This window comes from Anopheles coustani, chromosome 2 (genome assembly GCF_943734705.1).
Source record: "Anopheles coustani chromosome 2, idAnoCousDA_361_x.2, whole genome shotgun sequence".
NCBI lineage: Eukaryota > Metazoa > Arthropoda > Insecta > Diptera > Culicidae > Anopheles > Anopheles coustani.
This window is the reverse complement of record NC_071289.1, coordinates 75,262,329-75,274,998: the sequence shown is the minus strand read 5'-3', so window position 1 is coordinate 75,274,998 and position 12,670 is coordinate 75,262,329. Positions and strand designations below refer to the sequence as shown.

At 44.7% G+C, this 12,670-nt stretch overlaps 2 protein-coding genes across 3 annotated transcripts; both read left to right on the top strand.

Annotated features, from left to right (window-relative positions):
• Positions 1-4,091: 4,091 nt before the first annotated feature.
• On the top strand, positions 4,092-5,853 carry LOC131265730 (chitotriosidase-1). Its single transcript, XM_058268033.1, has 3 exons — positions 4,092-4,188; positions 4,266-4,725; positions 4,799-5,853. The coding sequence occupies exons 1-3, from the start codon at positions 4,092-4,094 to the stop codon at positions 5,745-5,747; spliced, it is 1,506 nt and encodes a 501-aa protein (XP_058124016.1). The 3' UTR covers positions 5,748-5,853.
• Positions 5,854-6,531: 678 nt separating this feature from the next.
• On the top strand, positions 6,532-9,965 carry LOC131265728 (glucose-6-phosphate exchanger SLC37A2). Of its 2 annotated transcripts, XM_058268031.1 has the most exons (6): positions 6,532-6,670; positions 6,963-8,019; positions 8,233-8,280; positions 8,867-9,050; positions 9,120-9,268; positions 9,356-9,965. In XM_058268031.1, exons 2-6 carry the CDS (start codon positions 7,078-7,080, stop codon positions 9,722-9,724), a joined length of 1,692 nt encoding a protein of 563 aa, XP_058124014.1. In that variant the 5' UTR covers positions 6,532-6,670; positions 6,963-7,077; the 3' UTR covers positions 9,725-9,965. The 2 variants fall into 2 exon arrangements, with proteins under 2 accessions (XP_058124014.1, XP_058124015.1); XM_058268032.1 differs by lacking the exon at positions 8,233-8,280.
• The last annotated feature ends 2,705 nt before the right edge of the window (positions 9,966-12,670 follow it).

Here is a 12,670-nt window from a genome sequence, read left to right as displayed (position 1 = left end):
GGCCAAAAGGCGCATCTCACCTTTGTGCTCGTGATCACTGTTGTACATTTTCCATTTTCTTTTTTTACCACAAGGCGGGAGCGTTTCTTCACGAATCGTGCCCCTTTTCCATGTTTTCTTACTTCTTGCGCCTGCAAGGTATGCAAAAGGCAAACCAAAGAAAGCGGAGTGGGAACGCGAATTATTTGAATCACCCTTCAGGTACTTGCAGTCACGGTCAAGAGGGGGCGAGAAGTGGTCACTGATCATCATCATCACGGTCCCTTCCTCCTGCCGGTGACAGAAGGGACCTTCAGTAGCCTCCAAAGCAGCTTGTTGGTGTCTTGTCCTGAGGTCGTCTTGGTCCTCCCGTTGGCTTAGTGACACTTCCTGAGGCCGCGTGAAAGAATGCACTGGGTAGGACGGAGGAGGAAGAAGCAATTAATTAGTGCACGACCCGATGGATGGATGGCACGCCGTTGTTTGCCCGCCCGATGACGGTCACGACCGTCTTGTGTATTTCGTTTTCTACAACCGCCTCGTTTGTGTCGATACATCGAGTACCAGCATGCCTTTAGTCAGGTTTTAACCCCCAATGGAAGTCCAAAGGATGAATTTGCAGGACGAGAAAATCTTATCGCGAATCACGACGTTCGAGGTTAATTGTAATCGCGCAATTAGAAATGGGTGAAGATTCAATTATTTTCTAATGAATCAGTGCATTTTGGGACGGTTTTATTTATTGTAGCGATGCAGCGAAAGCAGCGATAGAGCATGTAAATGAAAAAAAATGAAAGTATAACTCAAACACCACTACACCAAAAGTCAACGGCCGGCATTACTGTGTATGTAGAAATAAAATAATTTTTCCTAGGAGGATGTGCTCCGAGGTTTTTGGTTTAGGCGGAAGCACTAGAGAAACAGGAATTTCCACCGAACGATAGGCAACAGGCATCGGATGGATGGGAAAACACAATAATCAAAACAAATCAAACAAGTGCACAAACCGGTGAAACCCAACACGTTGTTTACGTTGCTTGGCAACAACCAAATAAACAAACACATGCACACACATACACAAGCCCCAGGAGGAAAGCTTGAGCCAAAAAAGCGGAAGGAGTTTTGTGAGCAAGTCGGAAGCAAACGCAGGAAACCGGAATAGGAAACGCTAGGACGAACTGTGTGATATTTAAGAGTATTTACAGAAACCAAAATGTTGTGTGTAAGAAAATTGAAGAAAAGCAAAAACGGAATAAAAACCTGCGTGAAGAAATATATTTGTAACCGTGCCGTTTCACAGTTAGATGTCGAATCGGTGTCTTAAAGCGCCAGGGCTCGTGTGTTTCTGTCTACGTCCGAACCTTGATTTGCTATTTATTTCTTAGCTGTTGAAGTTGTACGCGTAAGTAATAAAATACCAGTTTACAAAATATTTTCAGTTTGAGTAGGTTTAAAACCTACACTGCTTGCACAAGACATCTTTTCAAAATATGAATTGTTTTAAATAAAATAAGTACAAAGAAGGACCCAACTCGAAACCTTCCAGTGATGAACCGTTTGAAAAATTATCAGTTTTCGTCTCTTCCAGAAAACCTCGCCCGATTTGACGGACATCCATCCATGGAACGATGTATTCTTAGGGGTGATTTATCTTGGACAGAATCAACCAGCCCATTAGCTGTCGTTGCGGGTCGTATGACCATTATCAGCTTTACTAGGAAAAACCACTTCCACTTCCACCAGCTTCAACCGCTTCCTTCCCCGAATGCTGTCTGCCATCCTATCGTTCGACCATTCAGGATAATCAAAATGGCACTCGCATGAGAACCGCGCACCGCTAACACTCTTCTATTGGAGACAGGACTGTTGGTGGAGGTAGAGATGGCGAGGGCGGACATTGGTGACACATTTTGTTTCCCATTTTATACCACCACGGTGCACCCAATCAAAAGACGCTGGAAAACGAAGTAGCAGAAGAAAATAAAACCCCTCCTAACAGGTCCTAAAACCGAGACCTGATTTAGGCTTCGAGGAACGGTTTTTTTTTGTGTAAGTTGCAATTCCGCCACACTCCCTCACCGTTGGCCTCTTTACAGACCGCGCCATAAAGCCAGCTCACACATCCACCCGCCCATCAGAGGACATATTTTTTAACGAACCACCGAGACGAGACCTTTTTACGCACGATTTTCCACGACGCCACGTGAATGACGCGAGCAAATGGCATTCAGTCTATTCGACAGAAGAAGGGTGGACACGTGGGGCTGAAGGTTTGGCCAATACCTGATGTTTCGTGACGCTTGTGACCCATGCTCCAGTGAGCATACCAAGGAAAAGCGTAGAAAGATGTTATCGTTTTAAGATGGAGATGAAACGAAACCATAGGTTTGTTGAGGCCAGCAGCCTCAAATAAATAACATTTAACGGAATTAATGCTGTAAAATTACGTTTTGGTAACGTATTAGTTGGCTATTCAATTCAAATGGTAGAAAAGGGAATAGCCGAGTGAAAATATTTTCAACTTTTTTAATCTTGTAGAAAATGTTGAACCAAAACACAAACTAAGGCCAAATACGAAATAGAGGCAACACGGCAACAACAATTGGCAAAAAAAACTGATATTGTTCTGTAAACAGACATGAAATGGAAACACAACAAACACAATAAAACTTCAACAGAAAGCTATAAACCTAAGAGCTTAGAACTAAATCTGATGTTTTCCTTTTCTGCACTTTTTCTAAGTTTGCACCACACTCAGGTTGTGCAGTTATATCTCAACACTTTATTATGCTCATTATCAGTCAATGATTGTAAAATTCATCCATTCATGCCATCATCAGATCCCAACCCAAGGGATAGACATCGATCAAAATATCCGAATGGTTTTTAATTAACATTCGTCGCTGTTTTATACTTCTTTACGATGTAACACTTGCTGTGAATTTACTTTCATAGGAAAGTTACACTATTCTACAAACTCAAGAAACAAAATGGCGAAATTAACTATTGGACGTTCGTTTCCTAAAGATCGCAGATAGCGCCCCTGAATCAGGAGGCCCTTAGTATATGGTTTCATCAATAAAACATTTGAATAAATCGCAATATTGGAGAAGGGAACCAAAGACCAACCGGGTAAAGCATTCTACTTCCCTGACAATAGACCGGAAGTGCGTTGAAAAAAAAAAAAACAAAACCCACAATAGTGTCGAAGAACATCGCTACGATTCTTTAGACAAGCAACACTCGAAGGCTTCGTCTAATCTGTTTCAATTACATTTGAAACATGTACCCCGGATGATAACAAAAACACTTAAGCCCTGGAGTGTGTTATAACATTTATCACTTCCTGACCGACTTGAAACCTATTCCGCAAACACACACACAGTCCAGAACCCACTCCTAGAACCCTAGCTGAACGTTTGATACGTTTATCTAGGTTTCGTTTATCGGGGGCCTCTCGTTTATGGATGCATCATAAAGTGTAAAGTGTTTCCTTCCAGAGATGGTTATATTAGTTAGAGAGTTGGTTATTCTAAATATTCTCACAGTAGACCCACGTGCTTTCCAAGAAGCTTCCAGGTTTATCGCACATCAGTCATACAACCAACAATGATTGACCACAACATCAAACAATTGTTACAAAGTAAAGGAAAATGCAAACCACAATGACGCCAACGACATCGAAGATGACTTTCGAAAAACGGCCTAGTTCCGTTGGAAGAAACCTATCTTGGTTTCCGTGAAAGAAACCTACCTCAAACACACGTTTCTTACAACATGTGTTTTGACTTACATTCTCATTCGCTCTAGAGTGTTTTAACTGCTTTTCAGTTTTGTTTTATTTTTCAAACATCGACAGTTTGCGAACGGGAGAAAGACAGCTGAACCGAGACTCCACTTGAACCATGTGCTAGAGCGCACCGAGCTTGTTGGTACTTGACGTGGTATCGCACCAATAACGGGACCCTTTAGGATCAGGTGAAGACCGTGGGATTTATTCCATCGCCTATATAACGGTGCCAACGTGCATCGCACGCGAAACATTCCGCTCGAAGCTGTCCCCACCGTGGGCCGCACGGATATTCGTGAGATTTAGGCGCCCAAGACGAGAAATGGTGAAGTGTTTTGTTGGCGTACCGCTGCTAGTACTTCTGGCCACCGCCAGCTTAGCGGCTGATGACCCCGAACGAAACAAAACTTCCGTTGCAGGTGATCCGCAGGCGGAGGAATGACCTCCTAGAAGTGTGTGCGACCGTTATGTAACTTGTTCACCTTTTTCAAACTAGCGAAAAAAATCGTCTGCTATGTGGGCACGTGGGCCGTCTACCGACCCGGCCGAGGTCGCTTCGATATCGAACACATCGATCCCTCCCTGTGCACTCACCTGATGTATGGATTCTTCGGCATCAACGAGGACGCGACGGTGCGCGTGATCGATCCGTATCTGGATCTGGAGGAAAACTGGGGCCGCGGGCATATCAAGCGCTTCGTGGGGCTGAAGAACTCGAACCCGGCGCTGAAGACGCTCGCCGCCATCGGTGGGTGGAACGAGGGTTCGCGCAAGTTCTCCAAGATGGCCGCCAGCGTGGAGTTGCGGAAGCGGTTTATCTACGATTCGGTGGCGTTCTGCCAGCGGCATGGATTCGACGGGATCGATCTGGACTGGGAGTACCCGGCGCAGCGCGATGGCGATCCGGAGGTGGACAAGGAAAACCATGCCCTGCTGGTGGAAGAGATGCGAGCAGTGTGAGTACCTCATGTCAGTCAAATTGGGGGTGTTAGTTCACAGTTGTCAACCGTTTACGAATCAAAATTTTAGGTTCGATCAGCACGGCCTACTGATGACAGCCGCGGTTGCATCGGTCGAGTTCTCCGCTGGAGTTTCGTACGACATCGCTCGGGTGTCAAAGAGCTTCGACTTCCTCAACGTCATGGTGTACGATATGCATGGTGCCTGGGACAGCTACTGTGGCATTAATGCCCCAGTCTATCGTGGCTCGGCAGACACGACAGACGAACAGGTACAGCTCAACGTCAACGCCAGCATACACTATTGGCTGTCACAGGGAGCTCCGGCGGAAAAGCTAGTTCTTGGCATTCCACTCTACGGCCGCAGCTTCACACTGGCCAATGCGGCCAACTCGCAAATCGGTGCCGCAACGATCGGAGGTGGTACGGCCGGACCCTATACGCAACAAGCTGGCGTGCTGGGATATAACGAGTTCTGCGAAAAACTTCAGACCGAAACGTGGGATCTCCGTTGGAGCGATGAGCAGCAGGTCCCGTACGCCGTGCGCAACAATCAGTGGCTCGGGTACGACGATGTGCGTTCGATTCAGCTAAAAGTGAAGTACCTGATGGATCTAGGACTGGGTGGTGCGATGGTGTGGTCCCTGGAGACGGACGACTTCCGTGGCTACTGTGGGGGTGGTCAGTACCCGCTGATGCGAGAGATCCACAAGCTTCTAAACGGTGGTACGCCAAGTCCTACGACGACTCCAGCTCCACTGCCGCCATCAACTACCACTGCTCCAGGAGCTACCACCGATGGCACAACCGCAGGACCTTCAACAACGCCCTCAACTGCTGATGGACCATGTAGCGGGGCCCAGGTAGGATTCGTGCCACATCCAACAGACTGTAGCAGATTCTACTTTTGCGTTGGCAATGGATCTAGCTTTGAGTTCACCTGTCCCCCCGGAACACTGTTTGACCCTACGATGAACGTTTGCAACTGGGCCGATGCCGTTAACTGCCACAGTTTGTGAAAAGTGGATTTGGGATTACTTACTCCTTAGTTTTAAGAAGAATAAACTGAAAATCTGTGCAGCTTTCATTTAAAAAAATATATCCAAGACGATCGCGCTTGTAAAATTGTCTACAATACATATTAATAATTAAATGGGCAATATATTAGGTCAATACTTCCACATGATCATATGTATCGTGTAATAATTCTTCATATGAAAACTATCAACATTAGAAGCTCCGATTGTCCCAAATGATACGAAAACTGCAACACGTGGCACCAAATTGCAGTTCAACGGTCTTGCGATGAAATATTTAAAATTCATCGCATTTGGCCAAGGCCGCTTACAACATCAGGTTTGTTAAGTAGAAATGATGGAAAAATCCTACTTTTAACAAGATTGCGCGTATTGAAAGTATTTTTATTTGCTGGTTATCCATTACTTAATCTCTTAGCGCTTTATTTAAGGGGTTTATTGTTTAAATCGGGGATGAAATAGTTTTTCAAAATTTAAGTTTATTCGTCACACTGTCACAAATGACAGACGGACACAATTGTGAATTTATCCATATTGCAATTAATTTTCTCAAAAACTAGAAACGACAGATAGATCTTAACTTCCACAAAGCTGTTGGTCTTCAAAAGACCTTTCATTTGAGGTGTCTGCTGTAAAAATGGGACCAAGTAAACAAAAGTTATTGATAAATTTGCTATTTCGGCTTAAAACACCAATGGACAAATCGAGTCGCATCTGTCATTCATGTTTATAAACATCGGCAGCAAAAAAACAACCTCTACTGATCCGACCCGCAGTTGGCAAAACAATCGCAAGACTGTTGTGGAAAAAAGAACGAACAAAGCTGCGGGTCAGTGAAAAGTGCGGCCAGAGAATGGAAATACACTGCTGAAGGGCTCCTGGTCGAATGTAATGTTAAAGAAGAGGTTTGTAGGATTTAGTCAAGTTTTCGGTGTTCGTGTTGTGAGAATGTAATCAATCCGGAAGTGATCGAAACAGCGTCTACCCTCGCAATATCGTTCGTGGCAAGTGTTCTAGGGATAAGCATTGTGTGTGTGGATGTGAAGCGTTGGTTCTGCTAACGCGGCAGTGACTCACATCAGGAACCTACAGCGCCGACAAAACATTCCACCCGCTAATCTAGCCGTTGGCAACTGCCTTCTCTTATCGGCACCATTAATGACTATTGCTATTTTTTCATCCCTTTTCTGTTTGTAGCTTAGTTTTCGGTTGAAAACAAAAATAAAACACACCAAAGCGAAAAGCGTCGTTGACGACGGAACTCGATCGGACAGTCCCCGAGCCACGTCGTTCTGGTTTCACGCCGTGGTGAATGCAAAGAATTCGCATACCGTCCAGTGGACGACAGCAAAGGATGAGTTCGACCTACCCGAACGCGCCGATCGGCATCCGCGTGATAAGCTACCTGTCCGGGAAGCTATGTCCCCGGTTCCAGATCAACCGGGTGCTGTGGTTCCAATGTTCCGTCCTGGGCCTCACGTACCTCGCCTACACCTGCTACCATATGACCCGGAAGCCGATTTCGGTCGTCAAATCGGTGCTCCATCGGAACTGCTCGGCGGTTACCCTGCCGCCCGAGTTCGTCACACCCGCGGGCAATTCACCGACCGACACACCACCCCTGCCAACCGATGCCACCTGGTGCGACTATCCACCGTTCGATCAGCCCGACTTTAACTCGCTGCTCGGTACGCTCGACTCGGCCTTCCTGTTCAGCTACGCCATCGCCATGTTCTTCGCCGGGTTCATCGCGGAACGGGTGTCCCTGCGCTACTTCCTCGCGCTCGGAATGGCCTTCTCAGGCGTGTTTTGCTACCTGTTCGGTATGGCCAAGGTGTACGACATCCACTCACTGTGGTACTTCATCGCCGTCCAGGCCCTCGCAGGGATGTTCCAAACGACGGGCTGGCCCGGTGTCGTCACGATCGTGGGCCGCTGGTTCGGCAAGTCGAAACGTGGGCTCATCTTCGGCATCTGGAACAGTCACACCTCGATCGGGAACGTGCTGGGGACACTGATTGCGGCCCACTACGTCGAAACCGACTGGTCGCTATCGTTCGTCGTGCCCGGCTTTCTCATGGGTATGTTCGGGTTTGTGATGTTCCTGTTCCTGGTCGATCGGCCGGAAATTGTCGACTGCCAGGAGAAGGTGGGCGATGTGCAGCAACGGGGCGCCTCGGGTGGTGGCGGCTACCGCAGGGTAGATGATTCCATGAGTGACATTGAGGATTCGGTCGTCACCAGCGCGGAGCAGGTAGGTCATCCACACACCATCCCTTTTCTTGCATCCTTCGTTTCTTTCCTTTCACTAATCAATAGACGCTAGCCAACTAACTTGTGTTTTTTCTTTCGAAATGTTTTCTTCTTTCTCTCCTTTTGTTTCTTGCTTCGTGTTGCCATTCTGTGCATTGGATGATTGTTTGCTGTGTGCCGTTTCCTAACTTGCGTCGCTTGCAAACCACACAAGGATAATGCTTCGACGAGGAGTTTACGGGGCAGTTATTATTCCAACTCTGTAAGTGCATGAAGAGATCGGTCGAAGTGGGTGATCGAATGGGAAATTTTATTAATTTCGAAACCTGACAAACATGATGCCCGTGCATTGATAAAAAATCTCGGGTCCAAAAGATCCTTGCCTTGGGTGCCAACCGGATAGTCAACCTTGGGTATCAAGTATCGGAACATTCTCCTCCAATCCTTATTTATTTTATTTTCTCATATTAAAGTATGTGTTGTGCTAATCGTTGCATTTATTAATTAATTTTTTCTATTCTCTGCATGTTGTTCTCGTTTCAATATGTTTACCTTTTAAAAGGCTCGATAGAAGTATATTTTTATCATTTAATTTTACTAAAAATATGTTTCGAAGATAGTTTGAGTTTTAAGAAAACGCAGCGGTTTTTCTCAGAAATTTAAGATTGGTTAAAAATTCATATTGTTTGGTATTAGTCGTCTGTGATATTAAAACCAAATTGATTTGGACTTTTTAGTTCTTTCATTACCCTTTGGCAAGGATTAAACGTTGGAACAATGTACATAAAATGTTGACCTGACATGTACAGACAACAATCATTAATCTTCCGGCTGCCTTACCATTCCAGGAAGTAAACGAACGTACTCCGATCATCGGAAGCATCAACCGGGCGCCACCACGGCAGGACGCCATCGGATTCCTTGGCGCGCTGCGCATTCCGGGAGTGGTAGAGTTCTCCCTCAGTCTGTTCTTTTCCAAACTCGTCAGCTACACATTCCTTTTCTGGCTGCCTTTCTACATTCAACATTCAAGTGAGTTCCCTGCTGGGCGGTTGGTAAATAGCGGGGTTGTAAAAGTATGGCTCTCCTATCCAATTGTAGCTTCGATGGGTGCTAAGCTATCCGCCGACGTATCGATAGTGTTCGATATCGGTGGCATCGTCGGAGCAATCGCGGCCGGTATGATGTCGGATGCTAGCGGAATGCCCGCTACCACCTGCACCGGAATGCTGGCCGTTGCCGCCCCACTGGTGGGTATTCCTGCTGCTGAAATAGAAAACAAAAATAATTACCTTCAATGAGTTTCCCATTTTTTCGCTCCATGCTTATTTTATCAGCTCCTTATCTACCGCTGCTGGGGCAGCGTTTCGCTGTCGGTGAACATTCTGCTCCTGTTCGTCGTCGGTCTGATGGTGAACGGACCGTACGCACTCATCACCACGTCCGTCAGCGCGGAGCTGGGACAGCACAGTTCGCTCAATGGAAACTCGAAGGCACTCGCCACGGTCACGGCGATCATCGATGGCACCGGATCGATCGGGGCCGCCATCGGTCCCCTGCTTGCCGGTATGGTTTCCGGGTGGAACAACGTCTTCTATATGCTGGTGATATCGGACGTGATGGCGCTGGTGCTTCTGCTGCGCATCAGCAGCAAGGAATGCTCGCGAAGGAACGTCAACCGAAGGCTTAATGTGCGCATCGAGTAAAACAACTTACGGGGACAACATCTGTTCATCTCCGATGCTCCGGTGCTTAGTTAGTAGGGAACCAGCTCTCGATACAGTCTGATTGGTGTGAAATCGTTTGGTCTTTGAGCCCAAGGCCCAGGTGGTTCGATGAAGACGAGTGATAAGTTAGCGTCGTTTGTTTCTTCTTTTTAACGTACACTTTTTAGCCATAATCCAACTACGTTTATCAGCAAATACAACGTTTTACCGGTGGTCTCCGCTTCTATAGCTCGTCTTGGGTCGCACTTGATGCGTTGTTTGATACAAAACTCTGTGAAAGAAAACCCATTCGCACTGTTCCACGTTACACGCTTTCGGCTAGGAACTGCACAGATGATGATTATGTTTTTTCAATTATTCTTTATTACGTTAAAATCACAGCAGTCTTTTAATGATAAACTTGTTCAACTGTTTTCTGGGTTTGATTTGTATGTTATGTTGTGTCCATGTTAGGGTATGCTCTTCCCCCCTTTTTTTCTTGCTGTGCTTACGCGCCTTACATCTCTTGTAATTTTGTTTGTTATCCGTCTGTCCTTTGTATGGTAGCTAAAAGCTGTTTGTGTTTGCTTACGCTACTTTTTCGCAACTGTGCGTGCCCCCGAACATACTTGTTTTCCGCATTAGCTGTTTTCCTTTTTTAGTTTTGTTACATTTGTCGGTTGCGTTCCCTATTTACGCATTGCTATCAGTGTTTTTTCAGTTTGTTTCTTGTTATCATTGTCCGCAATTTTGTGTCTGTGTGTCTTTTTAGAAGGTTTTTTTTTTACTTTTTAATATATACTTTGTGAAGTCAATAATAAACGCAGTAGAGTTTTATATGGAAATACTAGTTGTTATCGAGCTATGCAGTATATGTATATTATATGTATATATATAAACTATCTCCTACTATCATATACCTAGTAATCACTTACATTCGAATGTTTAACGCTTTGCAGCTTCAACAGCTTCAATTTTTCGACCTTCCCTCGCTGTTTAGTTGCGCGAGTTGCATATGCAAACGCAACGTAAGCATTTTTTTTCCTGCTGAAGCCCTCTTTCTACGATTCTTCCATCAAACACGTGGTGCTTCCGGTTTTCAGTTGCAAACGCTTGCGATCTAAGCAAATCATTCGACGTCAATTGTATCATGGAAATTTTTAACGTAGCTTATTCCCTTTGTTGTTGTATGCTCGTTTCGAAAAGGCAATCGGTTGTTCGCTAGAGTTGACGAATAGCTGACGCATTTTCTCCTTGATTTTGTGTTAAACTATTCTACACACACTTTCTTACAAAAGCCCATGGTTCAGGTTGGTTTCGGGCGGGAGGGAATAAAGAAAGTTTTAGTTCATTTTACGTAGCAGATAACTTACACTCTAATGTTGTTGTTTTTTTCAGCTATTTGTGCTAATGGGCTTCATGTAGTAGTGTGACCATCAGTAGAACGAATATTCAATCGATGCGGAACTTTAGACCTCCGTCAGTCGAATTCAATAAATATACATTTTAAGGATGGAGGATACATCCGTTCAGTCCGACCAGACACCACTGCCCCTATTCGACTAATTGTACACACATACACACATACACACAAACATTTAGCTTATTTGCATGTGCGTGTCTCTTTACTTGGCTATCTCCGGAATGCGTTAATATTTATCATCCAAACAACAGTACCCTCTCCAATTGCTTGATTTGCCTATTCCCTTCATCAATCAACATTTACCGATTTGCTCATTTGGAATGTATTCACTAAGAAATTGCACATATTGGTTCGATTTATCGACTATCAACTAAACTAAATAATTAGCTACGGTTCTGCTGTATCGCGTACGACGCGTTCACCTCGCCTCCCATCGTGCCGCGTGTTTGTGTGTATGTATGTGCCTCTGGGATGCAGTACCAATCGGACACGATCGTTCTCTCTAGATTAGAATTTTGATATTTCCTTTTGGAATCAAACAAGCCCTTTCTACCGTACCGCCCTACGAGGCCCTCACTTACAGGAACCGTTTTCTCTTACATTTAGATTTGTAGTTTTTATTGAATTCTTTTGTCACTTCCTTGTGAATTTCCTTTGCCTAGTTGCCAATCCAGTTTGAGCTGGTACCAGGAAAAGATACACCTTACGAGCTGGGGCAGCCAATTGCAAAGCCAAGCCCAAAAACCCCGATTGCGATTGTATCGATCGTTAGTTTTGCACATGCTCGTTAATAAACACGTCGTAGCTATCCTCCGTTCTCAATAAAATAAAAGCTGGTTAGAACATAAAAAAACAACGTCTAATCTCAAGCGACTTTTATCGGTCGCATTTTACCGTATTTTACCGATTTTAGAGCACACTTTCTTACAGATTTACTAATTTTACGATTTACTAATTGAAGCCATGCTAACCAATGGCCAATTTGGTTTTCATGTTAAATTTCTGGTCACATGGTTAGCCACGAGGCAACATTTAGTCCGTCTGATTTCCTGTTTTGTTTAACGACAAACGTACGGAAAGTGAAATCAAAAAATAAACTTACCTACCGTGCAACTCTATGTCAAACTTAATTCAAACAATCTATTAAACCCTAAGGAATGGTCACGAGTGCATTAATTCACTGTCTAGCTGTAAACTAATAGACTCGCTATCGGCGCTTCGCTGCCCTTAAAAGATTTGAAAATCGTTCATCAATCGTGTGAAAAACAACAGTTGCGAAAAGTTATGCATACTCTATAATCGGTAAAATATGGTAAATCAATAGTAGAACATGACAACATTACTAACAACAGAACCAGCAATGTAAGTTTCGAAAGTTTAAAAATTCAACCTATTTAAATCTATATTGGTTCCCTCCCAGCTCGGTTGGGATTTTCAGTACATCGCGCATTGAAACGACCGTGGTGGTGAACGAAAACCATACTAAGTTTTCTCAGTACTTACAAATTAACAATACTTTACAC